The sequence below is a fragment of the Aotus nancymaae genome, unplaced genomic scaffold (assembly GCF_030222135.1).
Source record: "Aotus nancymaae isolate 86718 unplaced genomic scaffold, 86718_ANA_hifiasm-v0.15.2.pri h1tg000011l, whole genome shotgun sequence".
Classification (NCBI taxonomy): Eukaryota; Metazoa; Chordata; class Mammalia; order Primates; family Aotidae; genus Aotus; species Aotus nancymaae.
The window spans coordinates 65,057,799-65,085,078 of NW_026988422.1; the positions used below are offsets into that span (position 1 = coordinate 65,057,799).

Here is a 27,280-nt window from a genome sequence, read left to right on the forward strand (position 1 = left end):
AAGTAAAATATTTTTTTTCCAGTTTCTACTACAGAAATTCTATTTTTAAAATTTGCATCTAATTTGTGTATCTGTTGTAACTTAAGCATACTCCTAATTAGCAACATAAAGGAAGTTAGGAAAGAGGCATATCTTATCAAGTTGCAGCCAATGAAGACCAGGATAATAACTTGTCAGAAAGAGGCCACGTGATGTACAGGCATTGCCCAGGTTGAATGGTCACTTGCTGGTGTTAAAAGCTCTGACATTCTACTTCCCCCACTACTTTTAGGTCAGTCAAGTCCATCTGGGGTAACTGACTGAGCTCCCACAAGTAAAACTGGAGATCTGACATCTCACTTGCCACAACTGGCATCATGCAGGCTTTTTATCCAAGATCTAACGCTTCTAAGCTGGAACATTTTACCTCAGTTACCTCTTGGAGTTGCCTGCTGGGAAGCTGGGGGCCAAATTTGTAGCCCACTTACAATCACATTTTGTGTACAGGTTCACTCCTGATTTAATATTTTGTCATTTCCTCTATGTTCAGAGCATATTTAGTCTAAATAAATGTTATTGTGTTGTACGTGTCTCTGCAAGCCCTCTTAAAAACTTCCTGGGACAAGGCAATGCATAAACAAACTTTAGAGAAATTATAATCTAAATAAATATAACCAGGCTAAAGTGAATCACACTTACTACATATCGCAGGCTGCTTCAAGACAAAGGTATCAGAGATTTAAAAGATGGTAACATTTCTTAGCAAATTCATGTTCTCCCTAGGGCAGTATCGGACTTGTAAAAATCTGAATTTCAGAAGTTTACAATGAAAGATGAATTCAAATTGCCCCAAAATGTTTTTAGAAGCTTCTGAATTTCCAAAAATATTAAAAAAAAGAATCATTCAAGCTTAAAAGAAGTCTCTGGAAAGGTGCTTGGTTGTGGTATATTACAGCATACAGGATAACCAGAGGTGGAATCTTTATTTCACAAGTTTCAAGATACAGTACAAAATGAATCTGTACATCTCTCTATTAAACAGGATGTTTACACAATTATATTACACTTCACCAACCTTTATACTGTATTTCATTACATACAAAATAAATTTACAAAAAAAAAGTCTATCATGGTGTTCCTTCACAATGCCAGCTTAAGGTCTTTTAAAACTTCCTTTTCTACATATGTATAGTGGTTACATCTTGATATCACCATTATGAGTTTTATGAGTTTATTTTTTAATCAAAGAGAATAGTGTCAGCCTGTTTGTCAAACCAAATAGGAAAAACAGCATGTGAGATGATTCCCTGCACATAACCAAGGAATCCTTTCATGCACACATTGGATTTTTACTTGTACAAATAGTCACTTTAACATACAAATTATCTTTCCTTGGGATGATTTTAAATTTTCTTGAAATACCAAGTGGGTGGAGAAATTTAGCTTCTTTTCAGTGAATACCACACATTTAAAATCCAGATTGTGCCTGGCATTCAGGAGTGTTATATTTTCATTTATATTTGAGAGTGATGGCTGATGAAAAATATTTGCATGAAAATAGAAGTTTTCTTTTGTTCTGATAATTTCTTACATACTTCTAGTAATAATAATGTGTAATATATATATGCGATTCACTTTCAAAACAAATATCAGCTGTCACTGAAACAAATATAGCTCTGCTTGTCTTGGCAGTTAAAGGGGCTGTTTTCCTGACATATTTGGAAATGTGCATGTGAAATGTTAGTCCGAACCTCTGCAAAGGAAGTTTTTGCATATGTAGTTAGACATTAATATACATGCTACACACATAAAGAATTGTGTTTTTCATTTATAGGCCTGCATGCATACTTCCAAAACACTGGTTTGAAGAATGAACATGAGGAACAAAGAAGGGAGGGAAAAACAAAGAAAAAAAAAACAAAAAAAAAAATCCTATATATAATAATAAAATACTTAAGTTTCCTTGAGGCATCAACAGCTCTTTAAATAAATCATCAGATCATCACCAGATCACTGGCAGAAGTTTCCAAAACTTCCCAATAGTACAGAGACAAAATGGCTTAGTGGCAAAACTCTCACATGTAAGGTAAAAATTAACCTAATATGCAGAAAAGTAACAAATCCTGAAGAGTATCAAGATTAATAATTTATAAATTAATCTGAGTTGAGTGCTAAATAATAAATTTTGAAGTCATCTTTGATTTACTTTTTCTGTGCCATTCACTACTCATGAAAAATAAGCCTCACCTAGAAAACAGAAACTGAAACTTCAAACATGGAGAGACAGGAAAAAAAAAAAACAACACAACAAACCCACCAATGCTACCTCTGTAAAATAAAATAGAAGCAAGATGAATAGTTTCAAGACAGTCAGCTAACCAACAAACCGAATGCACAAGAGAAGAGTAAACAGGGTACTACTGTCATCATATTCGAAGGCAGGAAGACGCACTAGAAAAGGTCTTAGGAGAGATCGGCTACCATGGAGAAATGAAGCCACACTCTATCTGTTAAATCTAAATTCTAACATTAAAACTCCTGAATCCTGGAGTTAGTTTAATGTCACTGACATTAACTAGCTTAGTTATTGTCATTTTATTCAAATGGATGCCATTTGATTAGGTAAGTATTGAGCATTATTTTAGAAGAAAAACCAAACCCAACTCCTATTTGCTTAGGTACCATGTCCCTCGAACAAAAAAGAAGAGAGCAAAGTATTTTTGAGACAGTCCTTAAGTGAAGCCCTAAGAACTAAGTTATTTGAAAGATACCATTCACAAACTGCTGGAAGCAAATGACCCAGGGTAAAATGAAGTGGAAACAAGCCAAGAAAAGGAAATTCAGAAAATCAACAATAAAAAAAAGGCGAGTGGTAAACTAGTAAGAAGTGTGTTAATATATGAAGAACAAGACTGCACTTTCCCGCTGAACCTTAGGTAGCACACAGTTTTAAGAAATGTTTTCTCAAAGCACATACTACATGGGGGGAAGGAAAGTTACATATAAAAATGTTGCTAAAAGAAAAATTAGGGTGGATGGCTGAAGAAAAAAGTGAAAGCTGATAGTTATCTTAGGTGGTTTTTCAACTTTTAAATAAATTATAACAGTTCCTTCTAAAGGAAGTGTGGCTGCTACCACGGATTTCATTTATTTTGAAGTGGGGAGAAGGGGCAGTGGTGGAGACACCAATGTACTGTACCAAATCTCTAGGTGTAAGAGACCAAACAAGTCTTTGTATTTACAAGAGCTGCCTAAAGCACATTACACTTAGGAGGGTAAAATTTCCTAGCTTTCACAGATATGCTTTCATACATATGGTTCTCTTGGTGACCAACTCTTTGAATTTGGAAGCAATTATCTGGGAGAAAAGTTTTGCTTACCAGGTTTCCCATAATATTCTAAACACAAAAAAGGTATACAACTTCACATTTAAAAGCCTTCATGTTCATTATAGACTAGTTAAATCTAGTTCTAAATACTACCCCAACTTCAAAAATCAAAGCAGTAACTCTACAAGCAATAAACTTTTCAAGTTTTCTGGCAGATTCTGGGAAAAAGCATAAAGGTTAATATGAACTGCAGGTGTAGAAAACCTGCTGAGATACAAATGCAGTCTCAGACAAGATATAGGCTGGTGAACGCCACCATCTGACAATAAAATGAAATACAAATTCAGTTTAAGCTTCAATTCTTTTGTGTGTGATTATGTGAAACTCTCCAGTTTTCCTTTTTTTTTCATACTATTTAACCAGACAATCCTGAAGCACAGTAGCCTTGATTTTCCTAATGTTAACAGTGAGAAAATGGTGAATATGATAGCTACGCAGTGGCTGGCTATTATAATATAAAACTATCAGAAATAAAAAGATACCTGAACAGTACAGAACAGTATAAACAGGTTTTGGCTTTCATCAACCACTGAGTTTTTTTTTGTTTCTGAGACGGAGTCTCGCTCTGTCGCTCAGGCTGGAGTGCAGTGGCGCAATCTCGGCTCACAGCAACCACTGCCTCCTGGGTTCAAGTGATTCTTCTGCCTCAGCCTCCTGAGTAGCTGGGATTACAGGTGTGCACCACCACACCTGGCTAATTTTTGTATTTTTAATAGAGACGAGGTTCCACCATGTTTGTCAGGCTAGTCTCAAACTCTTGACCTTGTGATCCACCTGCCTCGGCCTCCCAAAGTGCTGGGATTACAGGCGTGAGCCACTGCGCCCGGCCATCATCAATCACTGAGCTTAATCCATCTTTGATTCTCTGAGTTTTAGTATTATAATAGTAGTCACTGTAAGCCATACCCTGGCAATGATATTTCCTATTTAAAGAATTCAGGAAGGCGATGTGTTCTTTGTGCAAAAAGAAATGCAAAGTAAAATAAATTCTGGGAATAAATGCTTCAACTTTAGGAAAAGTGTGTCTGTGTCTGTGATCGTGGTACCCCATCCAGAGTTTGTTTTGTTTTCTAATTTCTCCCATTTAGTCCATCCTCTGGCTTCTGGATCAAAGCTCTGTATATTCAAAACAAACAAGCAAATTACAGAGTAGGTGGGGCAAATTCACATTGGCGCAAGGAGTCACAAGGTTTTACATATGTATATTCCATTCCAAAGAAATAAAGCTCATAAAAAACTCCTTAACAAGGCCTTTCAGTCTTTGAAGGAGAGGAGTATGGTATACAGTGTGACAATCACCAATAAGAACCTCCTAACCTTCCCTTTTAAAATAACGAATATGCTAAATATGCATAATTGCATGTGGACTGGTAAAAGTTTCTCAGTAGTCGCAGTTCCAAAACACTTTGAAGATATCTTTTTTTTTTAACTTAAAAGGCAAGTTCTATTTTCAGACTTTCGAACATGTTTAAACTTGCAACTAACTGGGTTTTCATTTTTAAACTGATCAGTTTTTAGTGTCGATGCACAATACCTTAAAGATGGTTGATATTAAGAACTTATGCACATTGAAATAATGACCAAAAGGATCCAAGAAAGATAGTTGGATACGGCAGAAGTTACTTTGAGTGTCTCACATGTTTCCAGAAAAGAAAAAAGAAAAAGCCACTGAGAGTTGTTATTCCATATGGCACTGAAACAAACATTCAGCTTAGTTAAGAGTTACTTATCCCTGAAAATAAAGGCATCAGATTCTAAGCAGCTTTAGGAATTCAATGCTTCCTTGTGCCGTGCCTCTTCCGGGAGGTGACCACTGATCCAAAGTCTTAAATCAAATGCAAGTGTTCCCAGCAGATTAACTTCCTTCGCTGTCACCGATCAAGGCTGGACCTGGTGGCTGTTACTGTGGTTGCTGCTGCTCTGGTGGCGCCTCCTGCTGGGGAGGAGCTGGCCGTGGTCCTGGAGGCCTGGGTGCAGGCATGTCTTGGTGCTGCCTTTGCCTGTAAGCTATGACTGTTCCCAAAAGCAGCGCAATGATGGTCATGAGGTAAAGGTCCCACTCAGGCCCCAAAAGCTGGTCCATATCAAGTTGGGTGAACATATCTCGAATCTTAATGAAAATAATATGGAAACCATTATTATCACTAAAATGTCAGGCAAAAAACTAGGAAAGTTATATCACCAGAGATAAGTATAGAAATTAAAATAATTGGGCCTGGTGCCGTGGCTCACGCCTGTAATCCCAGCACTTTGAAAGGTCGAAGTGGGTGGATCACAAGGTCAGGAGTTCATGACCAGCCTGATCAATATGGTGAAACCCCGTCTCTACTAAAAAAAATACAAAAATTAGCCAGGCGTGGTGGCATGCGCCTGTAGTCCCAGCTACTCGGGAGGCTGAGGCAGGAGAATCAATCGCTTGAACCTGAGAGGCGGATATACAGTGAGCTGAGATCACGCCACTGCACTCCAGCCTGGGTGACAGAGTGAAACTTTGTCTCAAAAAAAAAAAAAATTAAAATAATTGGTTTTAAAAACATTTTGGTGTGGGGTGTGTGTGTGTGTGTGTGTGTGTGTGTGTGTGTGTGTGTTTTTAAAGGGGTTTTAAAAGCCTTTAAAGCTCAAAATGTGTGTATGTGTGTGTTTAAAAGTTTTAAAAGCCTTCAACTGAAGCTCAAAATAATGTGTCTGAGGAACTGAGCTATTAATGTATAACGGCTGATATTTAATATAAAATGTCTGACAGTGTTCTTTCCATCAGTAATCCAATCCATTAATTTTAACCATTTTTCACATAAAATATTTGAAAAAAAATCACTAGGGCCAGGAGCAGGGCTCACGCCTTGTAATCCCAGCACTTTGGGAGGCTGAGGTGGGTGGATCACTTGAGGTCAAGAGTTCGAGACCAGCCAAATCCTGTTCGAGATGGCAAAATCCTGTCTCTACTAAAAATACAAAATTAACTGGGCATGGTGGAGGGTGCCTGTAATCCTAGCTATTCGGGAGGCTGAGGCATAAGAATTGCTTGAACCCGGGAGGTGGAGGTTGCAGTGAGCCGAGACTGTGCCACTACATTCCAGCCTGGGTGAGATAGTGAGACTCTCAAAAAAAGAAAAACAAAAAGAAAGAAAAAAACAGTGGCAAGCCAAGGGGAGAAATTAGTATCTTGGCACAGGGAACCTATTGGCAGTGACAGCACACCAGCTGGAAAGCTCTGTTCCATGACAGTGGGGCCATTTCACTATTCTCATGTAATTGAAAATAGCAGGAACTCAAATATTTAATAGCTGAATGAATAATGCTTCTCAATTAGGATTTAACTAAAACACAAAATATTTAACATCTGAATTTAAACTTAAAAGTTATTTTCTTAGCCTATGACATTTGAATTATTTTAGTATCACTTATTTCTGATACTTTCTGACTTCTATTATACTTACCCATTAAGAAAGTAAATGTAGGGTATAATTTTTAAAATAAAATTACATTTGAAAGATGTCTGTAACACATTTGTAGGTACAGGTGCTAAATTTTTCTGGAAAAAAAAAATGACAAGAAACCACTAATTGTGTTCTCTGGGGAAGAATCCGGGATGGGAGATTTGTGTTCTTCTGCACTGTTTGACTTTCTTACGATGGATACTTATTAGTCTTGGACTCTCTTTTTCTTTTTAGTTGGAATAGCTAGGTGGTAGGATTATGGGGCATTTTACTGTCTTCTTTATACTTCTGTATTAAAAAAATAGAAATATAATATACCCAGTACATCGTACTGGAAGATGAAATCCTAGACTATAACCAACAGTTAGTAATAAACATTATGAGAGATAAGGGTTTGAAATAGTACTGAGAGAAACAGTAGGCTGCCACATGGTCAGCTTTTTAATTAAAGAAACAAAGATTGTTTCAACTGGCAGTGGTTACAGCACACCTGACTCATGCTACCATTCGATTATAGCAACTGACATTACACATGTTTAGGCAACTGGGAGGACAGAGCCCCATAAGACCAGTGCTCTAGAGCCCTATCTGTGGAGGACTTCAGCTGCATGGACTAGACAAGTCCATTTCTTTTTACTGATGCTGGAGCAGCATGGACTACATTTATACCTGTGACACAAACGAGGGAAAGCCCGTTCTTGAATGTAATACTGAAAGACATTAATGAAAGGGTGAAACATCATCCTTTTCTGGTCCTGAATAAACTTTTCTGGTCCTGAATAAGCCTATGTTAGAAACAATGTCTCTAAACATCTTAGGGCTTTCAGAGTCAAATGCTGCACCAGTTAATCCATTCTAGGAACTACAGTACTGGAAATAAAATGTAAAGCTGGCAGAACTCAAGAGTACCTACATACCAGTACTGGCAACTAAAGTTGGTAATTTTGAAGAAAACAGGTAACCACTTCCTATTTAGGTTCTCCCATCAGCCTATTTAAATAATTCAAGCTATTTTTAGAGAAGAAAATTCGGGTGGCGTTTTCAACTTAATGTTTCACTATCAGAAGAATCTGAAATACAACAACCTGGGCAGGTTCTCAAGTTCTTTTTTTTCTTTTTCTTTCTAAGGAACTGGTTTGAGTCACTGCCAGGCGGTCATCTGATTTAATGTTTACTGAATTTAAGTACTGTTTCAAACTGCCGTTAATCTGTCCCAGTTTTTCCTAAACCAGAAAACATTTGCATCCATGAAAAATGCTTCAGTGTTAGGAAGTATCAAATGCTACCTAAAAACTGCAGTAACTGCTCTGTGCCTGCATTTATCCCTCCCCTGATAAGCTCCTCTAGGACCTGAGCTGAGGGGAAGAAGGGAATCCACCTGATACTTGCAGGACACTTTTCCCTGTGCTTCTCAACTTCTGAAATACAAACCTCCAGGACAGAGCTTCCATCATTTATATTTTGATTAAAAGAGGCATGGACCACTTACATTTGTTTCCCGTATGTACTGCAAGAAATAGACAACGCCCAATTTGCAGAGGGCTAGGAAGACTGGAACTTGTGCATCAGGGCTGGCTTCAGCTGCCATGTCATAAAAACGTTTTGCAAGGTGAATATCCTATAATACAGGGAGGAAACAAAAATGCATTTCTTGTCAAAATAAGTAAAAATATTTAGTGTACATATTAGACAAATTTATTTTACCTTTGAGGTTTTCATTTTAAAAATAAGTTTCCCTCACCTAAAGAAAAATGACAAGCTGTACTTGGGTAAAATTTGTTTAATTATCTAACTGCTTAATATTGAAAAACTTAATTAAAAAACTCATTTTCCCCCAACGGAACATCTCATTTGCTGTGTAGATATGCTGGATACAGCCATATATCCATGCATTGACACTATTAATCTACAGATTTCCAAGGGCGACCTCTGAGACACACTAATTTTTTGCTACTTAAAACTTCAATCAGGGTAAGCAATGTCTGGTTTCAGTTTGGGACAGTAATCTTCAAAGTGGGGTAGAGATACTCAAGATTTTACAACAGAGGCCAGGCATGGTGGATCATTCCTGTAATCCCAACGCTGTGGGAGGGCAAGGCAGGATGATCACTTGAGGCCAGGAGTTCAAGACCAGCCTGAGCAACACAGTGACACTCTCTACAAAAAAATAAGCCAAATTAGCTGGGTGTAGGGGCGCCTGCCTGTAGTCCCAGCTACTTGGGAGGCTGAGTTGGGAGGACTGCTTGAACCCACGAGGCAGAGGTTGCAATGAGCTGAGATGGCGCCACAGCACTCCAGCCTGGGTGACAGAGTGAGACCCTGTCTCCAAAAAAAAGAAACAGATTTTGTAAGAGGTACTTACATGGACATGCTAAGGAACTCTTCTGCAGTTCTGCAACTTCCATATGTGCTTTTTCCTAAAAGGGATCTGCTGAGAATAGGCCTGCATGCACAGCAACGTTTCTCCACTTTGCAAAAGGAGGGCACAGCCCTTATCTACCCCACTCTTTCCTCAAGTGCACTGCCTTGGGGTGTAAAAACCTCAGGGGCTACCACTGAAAGAGATATCATGAAATACTGGTTCTGGAGAAGGCTCCTTTATTGACTAATTATAAACCCTTATTAGGGCATCTTGTGTTTCCCTGTGTTAGATATATTTCTGTAAAGGGTGAAACAAGTCATTCTTAATTTTGGCCCAGGCTAGAGTGTTCAGAGTGTTCTGAATTCAGATATGTAATACAATGGAATGGTGGGAATTTTCACTTAAAAATCTCATTTCTACTCCTTATTATCAAAGAATACCAAACTCTTAAGAATTCCATGAGACATGAAGAAGAAAAGCTAAAGACCAAAAATGACTCCCCACACCAACATATTTAAATATAAGCAGTTACTTTCAGCTATTCCTTATTTTTGTCCTTAGGGTGTGCCAAGAAGAGGATCTTCAAATAATGGTAACAGTATGGTTAGTATCTGATTTTTTTAGAAAAATATAACTCAAATGGTTTTTTGGATTGCTGTATTTTTCAAGCTCATGGATCAAACTTCGTGTGACTCATATACACTCTGTGGATGATTCACTAGGGTCATTAAATAGATTCAGTAGTGTGTAATTAAAACTTAACAAATAATATAATTTTTTTCCAATAGTCAATCTTCATATTATTTAATATTTTCCTAGGTTAAATGCTAGATTGATTGTTTTAAGTATTAGTAGCATGAATATTTTAAACTTCCAAAAAAAAAAAACAAACAGAAAACGTGATCCTGGTGTCTTACAAAAAGTAATGGAGTACTGATTTTTATACATGATTATTTATTCTCAAAAGCTAAACACAACTTCCCTCCCTCTACTCTTGTCAAAGGACTACTATGCCTTTTATTATATCTTTATTTACAATAATTTATATTATTAGCTATACATTGTATTACAAATTAAATTAGAAGAGCACATTAATTTTCTTGTTTTATAACCTATTATAAAAACAGATTATTAGTTATAGCATTTTAATCTACAGTCAGTATAGTATTACTAGATGTACTCCATGAAAGCCATAACTTATATATGATCTATTAGTTATGTTAAACTTCACTTGAATTAAAAATAGAGTCAGCTAGGTGCAGTGGCTCACACCTGCAATCTCAGCACTTTTGGAGGCCGAGGCGCTTGAGTCCCCAGGAGATTGAGACAAACCTAAGGAATATAGTGGTACCCCATCTCCACTAAAAAAAAAAAAAAAGAAAAACAACCTGTCAGCCTTTCTGATAGAAGCTAAGTCTAATATGGGACACTGGATGACTGGTTTGATAATAAAGAGAGCCTTCAATTCCTCCATTAAGTGGCAGAGATCTTCCAGAAGTTGAATGTACTGAGTTTGTAGCTCCAGAGCCTTGACTGAACTATATTTAAGTATCTAATATTAGTAATATTCTAAATACTAAGGTAAGTTTAAAATATAAACATTTACATACTGAAATTAAAATAAAATGTCCAAATGTGAACAAAGCAGCAGCATTTTGTCAAGAAAACAGCAAATTAGCAAAAATGAACTTAACTTTCTCTCAATCCTTAAGCAGAGTTAGGTCAACAAAGGGCCTCTAAGTGGCACAGAAAGGAGTTTAATTAATAGTCCATCTCATAAGTCTTAGTAAAGCCTTTCCAATACTCTTCCTAGAAAAAGGGAAAAGTGAAAGGCTCCAGTGTCAGGGAACACATACTTTCACAAGTTTTCGGTTTCTAATTCTTTGCTTTCAACGAAACTGAAGAGGGACCTAATCAAGTGGTTAGGGGATTGATCATTAGGAATAATTTCTAATGACAAGTTACTCTGATTATTGCCATCTAACTGTTAAGGCAGTTTAAAGAACTATGTGACCAGGCTATAATGAAACTCTTCTCATTTTCATATACGTATTTATGTGAATGACATTCTAGTCATACATTTTAAAAAATGAAAAACAGAATTAATGCTAAATCTACTCAATAATTTTTAACAAATACTCCATTTATCTCATTAAGAAATGCATTTTCTTTTTTTTTATTTTGAGACAGAGCCTTGCTCTGTCACTAGACTGGAGTGCAGTGGTGCAATCTTGGCTTTCTGCAAGTGATTCTTCTGCCTCAGCCTCCTGAGTAGCTGGGACTACAGGTGCGCGCCACCATGCCCAGCTAACTTTTGTCTTTTTAGCAGAGATGGGGTTTCACCATGTTGGCCAGGGTGGTCTCAATCTCTTTGACCTTATGATCCACCCACCTCAGCTCCCAAAGTGCTGGGATTACAGATGTGAGCCACTGTGCCTGGCCCATTGTGTTTTCAATTAATAATACAAAAGCAAAGTTTTATCAAAACATATTTTGTAGATTTGATCAACAATGTATTAAGTGACCAACTGTGACTAGTAATATCTCATGAATTTTTCTTAACACTTAGATCGCTGGTAATAAAATTCAGAATGAATTTATATATTTGTTTGTTTCAGATAAGTATGATAGAGTGATCAATAAAAAAACTAAGCATTAAAAACAATACATTAGTATTACATTCCTCAGAAGTTGTGGTAGAAAATATAAATTTAGGGAAACAGGAAAAGCCATAACTTTCAATTAAAGAACTTGCTTGTATATTTCTAAAAAAAATTAATAATGGTGAATGTGTATTAAATTATTGTTATTTAGATTCTACTGGATATTTTAAGCGTAAATAATTTTACTTAAAAATGTTAATGCTTAAAATAGCTAGAATTTAGACCCTTTGAAACCTAAGAAAAACCGTAAATGCCAACTTAAAAATGCACAAGGGGTTCTGTAGTTTTTCCCCCTTTGTGGGGAAACATAGGCAAAACCTTAAGTCATGAGTCCAGAGAATGTCAGACTTCATTAGGAAGGTGTAAGAATCAGAAATAAATTTATCAGTAGAATACATTTAATTCATTTCAAAATAATTTAGAAATAATAGAATTTGGCTGAAGATTGACAGTTTCTCAAACAAGTAGTAATCAGCAGAGGCAGCACGGCACGTCCATTTTCATGAGTCTGTCTTCAGCTTAATCTCTAAATAGAACAGCGTGGATAGTAATATCTGTGTGTCTCTGTGTGTCCTGGAAGATGAGAGATGGAAGGGCAGTCTTCTGAAATATTACAAATCAGTCCCATAATTTAGTGGCCTGAAATCCAACTGAATGTCAAGGAAAGTCTATTTTCTATACAAATACAAGTGTTTTCCCTAATCACAATTATATTATTCAAATGTGTTTGGAAACTACACTCACCTGTTTAATGCCCAGTCCTTTCTCATGCATATATCCCAGATTAAACATAGCTTGTGCACTGTGCTGCTGCTCAGAAGCCAGACGGTAATGAATAAATGCAGTTTCATAATCTACATCGGTGCCAAATCCATAGAAATGGTAGTCTCCGAGCTTAATTCTAGCCACAGTATAGCCTTAAACAAAAGTTAAATGCAAAACTGCCAATAAATAAAGTATGTTTAAAACAGACCAAATTTTTCTTTCCTCCTGTTAACATGCTTACATAAAACAAAGACTTTTAATTTGTAGTACACAAACTTTGTAACAAATCCTTTCAGCCAAGTTATAAAATCCAGTACAGATTTAAACTAGAAGTGTAGCTCTTCTGCAGAAGGCTTTGGAATAGAGAGAGGTAAAACCAAGTTGGTGTGTGTTGGGTGACAGTTCAATATCCCTAATTCAAAAATTTGAAATCTGAAATGCTCTAAAACCTGAAACCTGACGTTCAAAGTCATGTTCAAAGGAAATGGTCACTGGAGCATTTCAGATTTTGGATTAAGGATGCTCAAACAAAATGCACAAATATTCCAAACACACACAAAAAAACAAAAAAAAATCTGAAATCTGAAACACTCTGGTCCTAAGCATTTCAGATAAGGGATACTCAAGCTGTACTCCTTCTTTCACTAACACGCCTAAGTAAATAATCAGGCTCTATTTTATCATGTCATTTACATTTTAAAATAGTCCAGTTTTGGCTGGGTACGGTGGCTCACGCCTGTAATCCCAGCACTTTGGGAGACTGAGGTGGGCAGATCACGAGGTTAGGAGATTGAGACCATCCTGGCTAACAAGGTGAAACCCATCTCTACTAAAATATAAAAAATAAGTCAGACGTGTGGCTTGTGCCTGTAGTCCCAGCTACTCCGGAGGCTGAGGCAGGAGAATCACTTGAACCCAAGCAGCAGAGTGCAGTGAGCCAAGATCGCGCCACTGCACTCCAGCTGGGTGACAGAGCAAGAGCCCATCTCAAAAAAAAAAAAAAGAGTCCAGCTTGACCATTTAGGCTTGGAGAAGGAACAGGCAGAGAATGTTAAGAGAAACATGTATAAAAAATAATATTCAAAAGAAAAAAAGGGTGAGGGAAAAGTTACAGTCTCTTAGGTTTCAGACTAACGTTCTATCATATATTCTATTTAATTCCCATTTCACACACTATACTAGCCTCAAACTAGAAACCAGAGTGAATCATAGCTTGATGGAAATGTGTAGTACAAAGTCTTTACAATCCAATTTAGAAACTCTGGCTCTAGAAACTTCTATGTTAAGAATAAATACCAATAATATGCAAACAAATTAATTCACAGTATCTCTCTGCTTAATTAATTATTATATTTTTTTGAGACGGAGTCTCGCTCTGTCACCCAGGCTGGAGTGCAGTGGCGTGATCTTGGCTCACTGTAACCTCTGCCTCCTGGGTTCAAGTGACTGTCCTGTCTCAGCCTCCTGAGTAACTGGAATTATAGGCACCCAGCTAATTTTTTTTTGTATTTTTAGTAGAGACAGGGTTTCACTATGTTGGCCAGGCTCGTTTCGAACTCCTGACCTCAAGTGATCCTCCTGCCTTTGCCTCCCAAAGTGCTAGGATTACAGGTGTGAGCCACTACATCCAGCCTCTACTTAATTTAAAGGTGATGAATGACATGATTTAATGTTCATGGAAGATAAACAACATAGGGAGGTCCCTTAGTGAAACTCTTATCCTTGAATTATCACTTACCTTGAGAGGCAGCCCTGTTCCAATGTAGCAAAGCTCTGGGATAAGTTTCATTCTCACCTACAATGGTTGCTTCTCCTACAGAAAAGAAACAAAATAAAAATCAGGCATTTAAGAAAAGGCACTAGACTTTTCATTTGCAAAGTAGGGAGGACAAGTGGACCATAAGTTAAACAAGAATTAGGATATAAGAAGAATTGAACAAGTACTGAAATTAAATAATTATTGAACTAGAATAGTGGGTTCAAATCAATGACTGGATGCAAAAGGTCACTACTTTGTGAAACGTTTTATTTATAGAACCAATGAGACGACTGAGCCACTTTTCTGCACAGTGTTGGAAAAATGGCGTTTTTTGTATCCACTGTATTTTGAAAAATGTATTTATGGAAAGTGCTTAATTTTAAAATGAATGTCAAATCCATTTCTACAGTCAAATCTAGTTATAAAACTACGATGGCTAAAGTAAAATATTAATAACTTAAGCATGTGTGTTCAGTTTCAGTTATAATAACAATTGTTTCCTAGTGGCTTTTCTTTTTGAACAGATTAACCCGATGTGAACTTGTACATTCTAAACCTAAGGCAGGACTAACATGAACCTTACTCTGATCAAGAATGAAGGCTGCATTGCTTTGCGCCACTTCATAGCCCTGTTCAGCCAGGAGGAGGTACTGGATCACTGCAGCATTGTAATCACCATCTTTATAGCTGTTATAGGCAGTCATAAGCCTTTCAGACCAACGGCCTCGTTCACATACATTCTTAAACAACTGTGTGAGATGGGGAAAAAAAATCAGTAAAACAAAATAAGAAACATATCAGAAAATCACTTATGTACTTTGGCTACAAGTGACTATTAAGCTTGCTCTTTCAATTTCTGGAAGCTTTCTTGAATAGACATAGAAGTGTGAGACACTTATTTAAAGTTTTCACTTACTCTTTAGAAGTCAACAGGTTTATAAAAAAAAGTTAACAGTACACAATTATTGTGCTATAAAAATCACCATTACTCTGCCCAGGCAAGGTTCTAATGATTTGTGTGTATTGTCATTCTCAAACCTCCCATGAGGTTCATGAGGGACCACCCTGTGGGTTAAGTCCTGTTAACAGCCACAAGTGAGTAAACTAAAGCACAGAGATTTAGAAACTTTGCTAAGCATTTATCAATGTCACTCTAAAGTGCCAGGTCTGAGAGAGTTAAGAGGAAAATATCCAATTAGGAGCTATTAGCATTCCTTTTTGGAACATTCATTCAATGTATACTTCGTTTTTTTTTTTTTTTTAATTATTTTTTAAGAGATAGGCTCTTGCTATGTTGTCCAGGTTGGTTTCGAACTCCTGGGCTCAAGCCATCATCCACCTCAACCTCCTAAGTAGCTGGGACTACAGGCATGTGCCATTGTGCCCAGCTCATATATTTTTTTGATTCTGATCATTATCAGATATTGTCTTAGGTGGTAGAGATACTGCAGACACCAATATCTCCCCTTGTACAGTTGATTCTTTTAGGGAGAGACTAAATAGTTACAGACCCCTCAGTCTTCCCTCAGGAAGCTAGGTAGGCTGAGTCTAGAATTATAGAAGAAAACAAAGAAAACCAGGATTAAAAGTGCAGACCTTCCTGTTGGGCAAATCAACTCCCTACACACAAGCTGGTAGAAAAGACCATACCTCCACTGCAGTGTGACATGATCGCATCACACCTGTGCCACTGGCATGCATCTGGGCTAGGTTATAGAAAGCCAAGATATGGCCTCCCTGAGAAGCTAAATTAAAATACTTCAAGGCCTGTTTGTAATCTCTCTTGACTCCAATGCCATCTGTAAGAAAAAAAAAATCACATGAGATAATAGACCTAAGTAAGATTTTGCTAAGCATCAGAGAAGCTTTATATATGAGGAATAAAACTCTAATGAAAGAATTCTTACTAAATATGTGAATCTAATACAAATTAACATATTGATACAGATTAATACAATTTACAATGAAAAACAAGATGTACAAATCATAGAACTGGGAGAACATTTAACCAGCCAGAATTTGGCAACACCCACTTCCATATCATAATGCCATCTAGTGGAAAGCAGCTTAATTTAGGGTGTATCCATTATTAATTCCAGTGTTACTTACTATAGTACATGGAACCAAGCTGTAGTTGCCCATCCACCCATCCTTGTTCAGCAGCTTTCTGGAAATACTTCAGGGCTAGATCATAATTCTGTAGAAAAAGATGTCATATGATGAGAAAGCTCAAAAGGCTGACATACTCAAAAGTTAGGAGATCTACTAAAAGGAATGAACAAAGCATACAAAAAATATTCCTGACGAGGCATTAAAAAGACCACCTTCTAATTCTTATAATAGATAACAATATACTTTAAGTCATAGGGGGATTAATATTTAAGGTGGTGAAGAAAAGCAATTTGTATGCTGCTCTCAGAAAGTACAAACACTAGTAGAACCAGGAATTAAGAAAGTCAGTCTTCTCTGCTGACCCATTGATCCTTTTTAAACCTCAATTTTCCTAATGCTAAAGAAGGAAACTTCTTTCCTTATTCATTTCTTCCCTGTGTACCTTACCAATCACTACATGATTATTATACTTCAAGGAGAAAAGTTAAAATAAAGGTTACTACTGAATTTTAGTGTTCTAGAATGACTAGAAGGCCTCAAAATGAGAACACATTACTGTCTCTTGTGTTAGAGAATACCTATAGATTAGACTCTTAAACATAGCTCTTAGTTTCAGCCTCAAATTAAAAGGACATATTATTTGGAAAGATCATATAGAAAGAAAACAGCAACATGAATCCAGGGACATCTAACATGAGGAGGTTGCACAGAAGGATAAGATGAATGGCCAAGGAAACCCAGACTCAGAACACAAGGCAAGGGAGAGGTCAAGTGAGGCAGAACCAAAAAAATGTCAATTGGACTAACATTTAGGAGGTTACTGGTGATCTGTACAGAGTATAGTTCCATAAGGAAGAAGTTTGATTGCTAAGAACTCAAGAGTGAATAGCAGCAGCTTAGTTTGGCTCTGAGTGAAGGGCTGGGAGGAGAGAGGTGGTAGCTAGAAGGGGCAAAGGGCAGAACAGAAAGCTTTCCTCCTCCTAAATGAAAGGCGATTATGCATTTTTTCAGGCTTGAGTAAAAAAGTAGGCAAAGAGATGTTTAAGCCCTGAGAAATGGTTAGAGTAGGTGGGGCAGAGAGCAGAGATGGAAGAACAAGAAACAGCTCCACACCTTTGGGAGAAAGTGCCAGACACAGAGCTGTTCTAAGACAGTAGAGATGGTGTCTGTCGGGTGTGAAGTGGTAGTGAGACAAACTCAGACTAGAGGAAGAGGTTCAGCTTTGCTTACAATGGAACAGCACCACCTCGGCTGACTGGAAGATAATTAAGGAACACGTCCCTACCTCTCCAGCCAACTGCTCATTAAAGTCAGAATGTCAGACTGAACACTTACAACTTGAACCCCTCTCCCGTAGAGGTAGGCCATTCCAAGGCCACTCTGTCCAACTGGGTTGCCCTGCAAACCAGAGAAATCAGACAAAAAAGTGCAAAGAATTCATTAAAAAATAGGCAAGAAAAAATAACTGCAAAATAAATCATGTATAAGCATATTAAAAAACATGTCTTAGTACTTTTCAATTCAAAACAAAACTTTCTTCTCATCAGACTAAACATAATATTGACTTTCAGACATTCGGGGGCTTTGGGTAATTTGCTGAAAAAGAGTAAATAGTGAATTCATTTAGAATTAAATTTTGGTGAGTTACTTTATGACCATCTGCACCATGAATTTATGACATAAAGCATGACTGATGTATTTCATCAAAATTAAAAGCAGGTCACATTTTTGCAGTTTTTCATTGGTAGCGTCCCACCCCAATAAAGAGGAAAGATATTATGGAACATCTTGTAATAACAGCACAATCATGTAATAGCAGCAATGCTGCTGTCAGGTGCCAAAGATATATTTAGGATTATTGGAGTGTCATGGAGCAAAGAGAATCACTGTTTTGGACTAGAAAGAAAAACTCTGGAATTCACCTAGACTTAGAGGGACAGAAGACATCTTTAAAAAGACTGTCATAGCATTCCTTAGGGAAGCATTCAAGTGACATCTGGAACTGCAGTAACACGTATAAGAGTTGACAGAGAGGTAAGTGTACATATTGAAGACATACAAGGTTTTAGGTATTCATATGCAGTTTTCTGAGCCAAAGAAAGTCTAAATTATGTACTATAATTATGAAAAGTATCCTATTATGTAAACTTTTAAATTTCATGTTGTGTTACAAATAGGTAGATTATATAATTCCCAGTTCCATTACTAAAAATCAGTATTTCCCCGATTAGGAAACTTCTCAATGAAACTTAAACAATTAAAAATCAACAATCTGGTTCCTAAAAAAATTGCTTTTTATACAGAGGGCTTTGTCTAATCAATACATTCATATGAATCATATTTAATAAGCGGTTTCAATAATGTATAGTGTGAGTTGGTTAAGATTAACCCTTTAATATAACAAATTTATTTATTAAAATATTAGTAATATGGTACACATTTCAGTACACTGAGACAAAGTCTTACCATGTCAGCAGCTTTCTTAAAGTAGTGGAGAGCTGTCTCATTACTCTGAGGGACAATGTCACTTCCTTCCGAATACATCTGGAAAACAGACCCCAATTTCAGTAAGAGCTGTAACCCTCTCTTCAAGTACATTTTTCTCCTTTATTATCTCCTTTTGGTTTTTGTTAGATCTCATGAAATCATTTCCAAAAAATTTAGAATTCCCCACAGGATATTTTAGAATTAAAAGCAAAGGCTGGGTGCGGTTGCTGATGCTGGCAGTTCCAGCACTTTGGGAGGCTGAGGCGGGCAGATTACCTGAGGTGAGGAGTTCGAGACCAGCCTAGTCAATATGGCAAAACCCTGTCTCTATTAAAAATATAAAAATTAGCCAGGTGTGGTGGCACATGCCTGTAATCCCAGCTACTCGGGAGGCTGAGGCAGCAGAATCACTTGTGCCCAGGAGGTGGAGGCTGCAGTGAACTGAGAGCTTGCCACTGCACTCCAGCCTGGCTGACAAAGTAAGACCTCATCTCAAACAAAAAAAAAAAAAAAGAAGAAAAAAAGAAAACAGAAAAAAGAATGAGAAGCAAACTTTAAAAGCAAATATTTTAGTAATTATATATTTTGATGTCATCTCAAATTTATGACTTATTTGTAAACATGAATACATAAAATCAGCTCATATATCAGTCTCAGAGCAAATCTTTAAGCCCAAGATGAATCATTTTTCTCACTCTATTCCAGGGCAGTCAAATGGTTAATAAGTTGCTTAGGATCAGATCAGTGATTCAACAAGGAAAAGGGGAGATGCTCACAGTGTTCCTTCTTCTTTCTCCTCTACCACTACTTTCCCCAGGATAAGATCACAAGTGGGTCTTAAGTTCAGGAAGCAAAGTAACTAAAAGGTTTATTTGAAAAGGGTTTAAACACTAAACAATCAGAGTATCCGGTATGGAGAATGATAAAGGGCCAAGAGAAAGAAAAATAGAATGGTCAAGACTGTCTTTATCCACATACATGTTAAAGAAACAATAAATTAAAAAAATAGTTTTTAACGACAATGACAGTAGTTCAGAGCAAAAACCAAAAGAGGAGGAATGAAAAGTTCTTAAATGCTTAGCAAAAACAGATGGAAGAATATCAAGTTCTATGCTATATAACACCTAGAATATTTAAATGTTCCAATTAACTAGTATGATCATGAGGCAAATCATGATAAAATTTCCCACTTGTAAAAACGTTTGAGATATATTCCATCTAAACTTCCTTAATTTAGGATTTAGTTAGAAGTGAAAATATTCATTGATTTGTACTATGTTCAAAATAATGAAAAAGAAAGTTTTGAGATTCTTCCATGACAGATGGAATGTATTTATAAAGTCTCTAGACTTAAATGTTCCCTTGCTTGAGAACATAGCTACATTGAGAAGAGGCGGGTCACGGTTAACACATTTAAGATAAAAGTTCCGAAGATAAATTTCAACAAACTCTAATTGCCTCTATTCCGCATGGAAGGAAACAGGCAACTGTGAGAGTTTTAGCAAAAACTGCAAAGCATCAAGAACGCATTCCAGCCGAGCGTGGTGGCTCACGCCCGTAATCCAAGCACTTTGGAGGCCAAGGTGGGCGGATCACCTGAGGTCAGGAGTTCAAGACCAGCCTGACCAACATGGTGAAACCCCATCTTATTTTAAAAAAAAAAAAAAAAAAAAGAATGCATTCCTCATTATTGCATACAATACACAAAAAGTAGGAGCTCAGACAGTGAGAGCTATTTCAATGGACAATTAACATACTGATGAGCAAACACTATGTTATATTTAAGTTGCCTAAGAAAATGCCTCAGAATAGCACTTTAAGATATAATAGTTTTGCATCAGGAATTTTATTTCCAATTTATTTTTGGTAAATTGTAGATCCTGAACACAATACATGCTAATTATACAAACACCTCTTGCTATTACATAAAACATTCACAGGATGTACAGTACCTTTCCCAAAAAGGCCATAGCATGTGAATTGCCAGCATTTGCTGCTAAATTGAAGTAGTCAAATGCTCTCTATGAGAAAAGAATTTATTAAAATAATTAGTTTTTAACAGAATCTGCTTTTGACTTTCAGCCAAAATAATTATTTCAGGAACATTTAAAAAATCTTGTTATATTACAGTGCTTTAAAAACAAGAATACCCAGTTATCAATATTTTGAAAGAGAAATCAGTACATCTAGAAATTTTATTTTACCAAATAACTGTACTATTTATCAGGAAGTCATTGCATAATTATAGATGCAAAGAAATTTCTTATGTTGCCTAAACTTAAGGTCCAAGAAGTCTTCTGTTATTGGTGGGCAAAGTGAACATCAGCCTGCTTAAAAGACATTTAAGAGCAGCTTGACTTCTTTGGTCTATCTCTTTACTGATAACCTGGGAGAAAGGAAAAACTAAGTCATCTTTCCAAGACATGGAGCATATTTTCATTGTTCTCTAAAGGAATACAATTTCCTCGTGTATTGTTTTGAGAAAAATTCTTAGCCTTACTTAAAATCACTGAAGTAAACACACTAGCATCAGCAGAAATTCATTATCACCGCTCTAAACTGTATTGCTGCCCATTTTTGTTAAGAACCTTTTACCAGGGGCCGGGCGCGGTGGCTCACGCCTGTAATCCCAGCACTTTGGGAGGCCGAGGCAGGTGGATCACGAGGTCAAGAGATCGAGACCATCCTGGTCAACATGGTGAAACCCCATCTCTACTAAAAATACAAAAAATTAGCTGGGCATGGTGGTGCGTGCCTGTAATCCCAGCTACTCAGGAGGCTGAGGCAGGAGAATTGTCTGAACCCAGGAGGCGGAGGTTGCGGTGAGCCGAGATCGCGCCATTGCACTCCAGCCTTGGTAACAAGAGCGAAACTCCGTCTCCAAAAAAAAAAAAAGAACCTTGTACCATTGGTTATTCCTATTCTTTCCTTTGCTGATTTAACTTCTCCCTGTTTTGGAACCAGTTCCACCTTAACCACATTCTATAATCTCATTATTAAAAAATAAAATCCAGCTGGTCGCGGTAGCTCTCATCTGTAATCCCTGCACTTTGGGAGGCCAAGACAGGTGGATCACTTGAAGTCAGGAGTTCAAGACCAGCCTGGCCAGCATGGTGAACTCTGTCACTACTAAAAATACAAAAATTAGCCTGACATGGTGGCATGCGCCTGTAATCTCAGCTACTTGGGAGGTTGAGGCAGAAGAATCCCAGGAGGTGGAGGTTACAGTGAGCCAAGATCATGCCACTGCACTCCAGCTTGGGTGACTGAGCAAGAACCTGTCTCTAAATAAATAAGTAATTAATTAAGTAAGCAAAATAAAATAAAAAATAAAACTCAAACCAAAACATTCAAGATATATATCTCCTTTAGAGACCCCCACTTTCTCTCCAATGATGACTGTTCTGTTAGCTACTTTCCTTCACAGGCTAACTTCTTGAATAAATTGGCAACATGCACTTTAATTCACACTACAATCTAGTCTTAATTGGCTTCCATACACTACATCAAAAAGACAGCTTGTCAAGGCCACCAATGAGCTTCATATTGCCAATCTAAATTTTTAGTTAATCTCACTCCACCTTTCTCTGCAGCATTTGGCACAGTCCATCAAGGCTTCCTTCCTGACAGACTCTTAGCTTGGCTTACAAGATGTCACTCTCTCCTGGTTTCGATCCTAAATCTACCTGTACCACCTAAGTCTGCTTTGCTGGTTTTCTATCAGTTGACTTCTGAACGTTCAAGTTCTTCAGGGCTCAGTTTTTGACTCCATTCTTACTTTGCATTCTCTAAGCAATCTCATCTATTCCCATAGCTTCACATGCTATCGAGATGATGGCAACTCTTAAATTTACATTTTCAGCTTTAATCCAGTCTATTCAATTACCTCTGAACACCCTATCCAATGCCTGAACATACACCTGAAATCTTCTCTTTTTGACCTCAACTTGCTTCTCCTCCAGCAGCTCAATTTAAGCAAATGGCAATACCATCTCATTGGTTGCTTAAGGTATCTGCCCCCCTTCACTCATAGCCTATCCATCACTAAGTCCTGTGACATTTACCACCAAATATATCTTGAATCGACTACTATCTTCCATTACCGTAGTTCTAGTCCAAGCCACATTCTCTCTCACCTGAAGTTCAGGAATACTCCCGTCCCTGATCTGATTTTATTCTTGGGGTCTACTAATTCATTTTCTATACTGCAGGCAAAGCCATTGTTTTCAAATCTGAACATGCTGATCCTTGTAGCTCCTTGAAGTGCTGCAGGGATATGCTGATGTGATCAGGCACTGCTTATCTCAGTTCCGTTTCATCTTGATCTCTGTACTATGGGCAGACCAGCCATATTCCTTCCCGTCTCTGGGCCTGGGCACATACTGTTCCTTTTGGCCTGGAATAACCTTATCTCCAGTGTCAACTTAAAGGTTTTCCACTTCTCTTTATAGAAGTCTTTCCTGGCAAGTGGTACCTCCTACCCATTGACCAATTTTTGTATCTTTTAAATCTCCTTTGTAAGAATAACCACAATTTACATTTGGTGTGATCATTTAAAAAATATCTAATGCTCCTATTAAAGTTAAAGTTCCAAAAGGTCAAAGACCAAAACTATTTTGTCCAATACTGTATCCTGAATGCCTAGCAGTGAATGGCAGATACTAAAATATTTGTTGAATTAATGCAGTTGTGTATTGGGAACTCTTTTTTTTTTCTGTGAAGCTGGTGAAATAATTTATCGTTGTATAGTTCCTTTACAGGAAGGCAGCATATAACACCAAGAATATTCCCAAACTGGCTATATAAAAAGTATGCAGCAAACTCTTATTCAGAATTGTTTTCTCACCTGACATTTTTATTCACCAGCTTAGCTGATGCCTCTCTGGCCTAATGATATACATTTTAATGACCTAGAGACAATAAAGGCTGTCAAAAGTCATCTAAATTTAAAAACAAAAAAAACCCCTATCTATATATTTGGTATAATTTTAGTGATAAATGTATCTTGTTACAGTCTAACAAAGTTGATGGGATATGGTATATGAAATAATCTTAATTAGAATACTTTAAATGGGATGGTAGACAAACAGTTTTATTACTCTGACAAACATTTATTGAGAACTCACTATGTGCTAGGCATTGCCAGGGGCTAGGAGTAAAGTGGCAAACAAGGCAGACATCGTCTATGCTCTTTTGGACGTCAGGTTGTAACAGGGAAACAACTGTGCAATTAATTAATTTAAAAATGACAAGGACCAAAAGGAATACAGATTTTTAGAAATCCTAACTGTGGTCGGTGACCTATTCCTGGAGTGGGGTTCAGGATCTGGGGAGACATAGTCCAGGCTGTAGTTGAGTTCTGGAGGATGAACAGAAACGAGCACTAAGAAGAAAGTAGGTGGGGGAATACTCTTTCTAGAGGGAGGGACTTGCATTACCGAAGTCCTGAGACAGGTTTCTGGTATGTTAAAGCCCTTAGAAAAGGAGCTGCCTATAACTCAGAGAGCAGGGGGCTGGTGAGGTAAGCGGAGACTGGTACAAGGCCTGAAGGGCATAGTAAAAATTCTGGTCTTTAAGCTACTGGAATCATAGACCACTTAACAGTTTTACGAAAGAGAACCACATGTAGTCAGATGTATGGTTTACAGAGAGGAGATGTCGCTTAGGAAATGTGATGGCAGATGATTCACATACTGACAGGTACACTAATGAAAGAAGGAAAGAGATGAGTGATCTTTTTTTTCTTTTCTTTTTTTGTCTCCACACAACACTCACGTAGAGATGAGTGATCTTTAGGACAAAAAGCGACAGAACTTGGTGACTGGATAAAGATCAGACTGCCGTAGTTGTACACTCCTGATTTCTCACAAACAACATAAAAATTTTCACAGTTGTATAAAATATTTTCTAATAGGTGTTTTATGACATATTTTATCACATACTTACAGAAAACCAAAACTTTATGTGTATTTTTGAGGTAGTATTGAGAACTAGGTTTTAGAATCAGTAAAATCTTTCCTACCATTCTGAGGTATATTCACATTTTTCATTCTTCAGCTTTCTTAGGGGTTGGTTAGATCTTGAAAGCTCATTTGTGATGGGTGTTTAATGACACAAGTTTGATACTGACAATGACTTAGCAAGAAATACATTGGGAATATCATTTCCTGCTATAACTGAAGTGCAAAGCCCTAGGAGCAGGGTAGTTACCTGATGATTCTGTTCTACTCCACGCCCTCCGTGCAGATGCAGTTGTCCCAGACCAACCTGAAAATGATCACAAACAAGGCAAAAGTAAGTGGTAGCATCTGGCACATAATTAAGATCAGACCAACAAGAAATGATTTGGTCATAAAATGGTTTCTGTTTGTGACTCAAAAAACTAAAGATTTAGCCTTAACTTCTGAAAATATTATTCTACATTAATTGCCCTTAAAATTTTGAAAAGTAAAAACATATGCTTTTAATTGCAAAGCACTATTTGCGGCCAGGTGCAGTGGCTCATGCCTGTAACCTCAGCACTTTGGGAGGTTGAGGCAGGCGAATCACTTGAGCCCAGGAGTTCAAGACCAATCTGGGCAACACTGCAAAATCCTGTATCTATAAAAAAATAGAAAAATTAGCTGAGCATGGTAGCACATGCCTGTAGTCCCCACTACTTGAGAAGCTGAGGTGGGAGGATCACCTGAGCCTGGAAAGGTCGAGGCTGCAGTAAGCTGTGATTGCGTTGCTGCACTCCAACCTGACAGAGTGAGACACTGTCTCAAAAAAACAAAAAACAGACAGGGCACAATGGCTCACACCTGTAATTTCAGCACTTTGGGAGGCTAAGGTGGATCATCTGAGGTCAGGAGTTCGAGACCAGCCTGGCCAACATGGTGAAACCCTGCTACTAAAAAGACAAAAATTAGCTGGGTGTGGTGGGGGGGCGCCTGTAATTCTAGATACTCAGGAGGCTGAGGCAGGAGAATTGCTTGAATCCAGGAGGCAGAGGTTATGGTGAGCAGAGAGCATGCCACTGTACTCTATCCTAGGTGACAGAGCAAGACTTTGTCTCAAAAAAACGAACGAACAAACAAATGAAAACACAAAGTATCCTTCTAAAGCAGAGGTGAAACAAAGGCATTTTCACATAAATTAAAACTGAATTTGTCTCCAGTAAACCTGCTATAAAGGAAATACAAATGGGTGCTCTTCAGAAAGAAGCAAAATTACTAAAAGCTGGGAGATACCATAATAAATAAAGAACTGGCTGGGTATGGTGGCTGTAATTATGCCTGCAATCCCAGTACTTTGGGAGGCTGAGGTGGGTGGGATCACTTAGGCCAGGAGTTCAAGACCAGCCCGGCCAACATGGTGAAACTTCATCTCTACTAAAAACACAAAAATTAGCTGGGCATGGTGGCACATGCCTGCATTCCCAGCTACTTGGGGAGGTTAAGGCATGAGAATCGCTTGAACCCAGGAGGCGGAGGTTGTAGTCAGCTGAGATAGTGGCACTAGGCAACAGAGCAAGACTCTATCTCAAAAAAAAAAAAAAAATGCCGGGCACGGTGGCTCACACCTCTAATCCGAGCACTTTGGGAGGCCGAGGCGGGTGGATCACGAGGTCAAGAGATCGAGACCATCCTGGTCAACATGGTGAAACCCCATCTCTACTAAAAATACAAAAAATTAGCTGGGCATGGTGGTGCGTGCCTGTAATCCCAGCTACTCAGGAGGCTGAGGCAGGAGAATTGTCTGAACCCAGGAGGCGGAGGTTGCGGTGAGCCGAGATCGCGCCATTGCACTCCAGCCTGGGTAACAAGAGGGAAACTCCGTCTCAAAAAAAAAAAAAAGAGATAAAATAATAAAGAGTAATGAAAAGGTAAATTTGTAAATAAATGTAAATTAATATGGACTGTACAAAACAATAGTATCTCATGGTATCAAAATATATAACTTACAGATATAAGTGCTTGCTCCCTTCCCCAACAGATTACAATATTCTGCAGTAAAGATATTCGGTGAGATGTTTAAACACATACCTGTGCTTGTACATCACCTTTTTCAGCTAGGAACTGGTAATATTGAATCAAATCTTCTTCTAGCATTCCACTGTTCATTCCTGGATTTTCCACTTCATCAGGCAACCGTATTCTCTGTACTACTGAGCCTCCTGTTAGCGAGATATCACTGGCCACTGAAATAGAGGGATAAAATAATAACGTGGAGGAAAATCAGAAGGACTGTTCCAGAGAGCTCCAGAGACAGAGAAGTACAATTCTAGCTGCCAAACGTTTACAAACACAATGTTAAAGGAAACTGCTTTTAGAGTAGTCTATATA

At 37.7% G+C, this 27,280-nt stretch overlaps 1 protein-coding gene across 2 annotated transcripts in view; it reads right to left on the bottom strand.

The window, feature by feature from the left end:
• Positions 1-2,750: 2,750 nt before the first annotated feature.
• SEL1L (SEL1L adaptor subunit of SYVN1 ubiquitin ligase) overlaps positions 2,751-27,280 on the bottom strand; it is a 57,176-nt gene continuing 32,646 nt past the window's right edge. For both annotated transcript variants that reach the window (XM_012476905.2, XM_012476906.2), the window contains exons 10-21: positions 26,981-27,135; positions 25,164-25,220; positions 20,906-20,974; positions 18,933-19,010; positions 17,802-17,864; positions 16,464-16,551; positions 16,005-16,153; positions 14,938-15,103; positions 14,334-14,408; positions 12,575-12,747; positions 8,295-8,423; positions 2,751-5,478 (exon numbers count right to left, since the gene is read on the bottom strand). In XM_012476905.2, the coding sequence (XP_012332328.2) occupies positions 5,269-5,478; positions 8,295-8,423; positions 12,575-12,747; positions 14,334-14,408; positions 14,938-15,103; positions 16,005-16,153; positions 16,464-16,551; positions 17,802-17,864; positions 18,933-19,010; positions 20,906-20,974; positions 25,164-25,220; positions 26,981-27,135 (1,412 nt within the window). In that variant the 3' untranslated portion in view covers positions 2,751-5,268. The remainder of the gene's footprint in view (positions 5,479-8,294; positions 8,424-12,574; positions 12,748-14,333; positions 14,409-14,937; positions 15,104-16,004; positions 16,154-16,463; positions 16,552-17,801; positions 17,865-18,932; positions 19,011-20,905; positions 20,975-25,163; positions 25,221-26,980; positions 27,136-27,280) is intronic.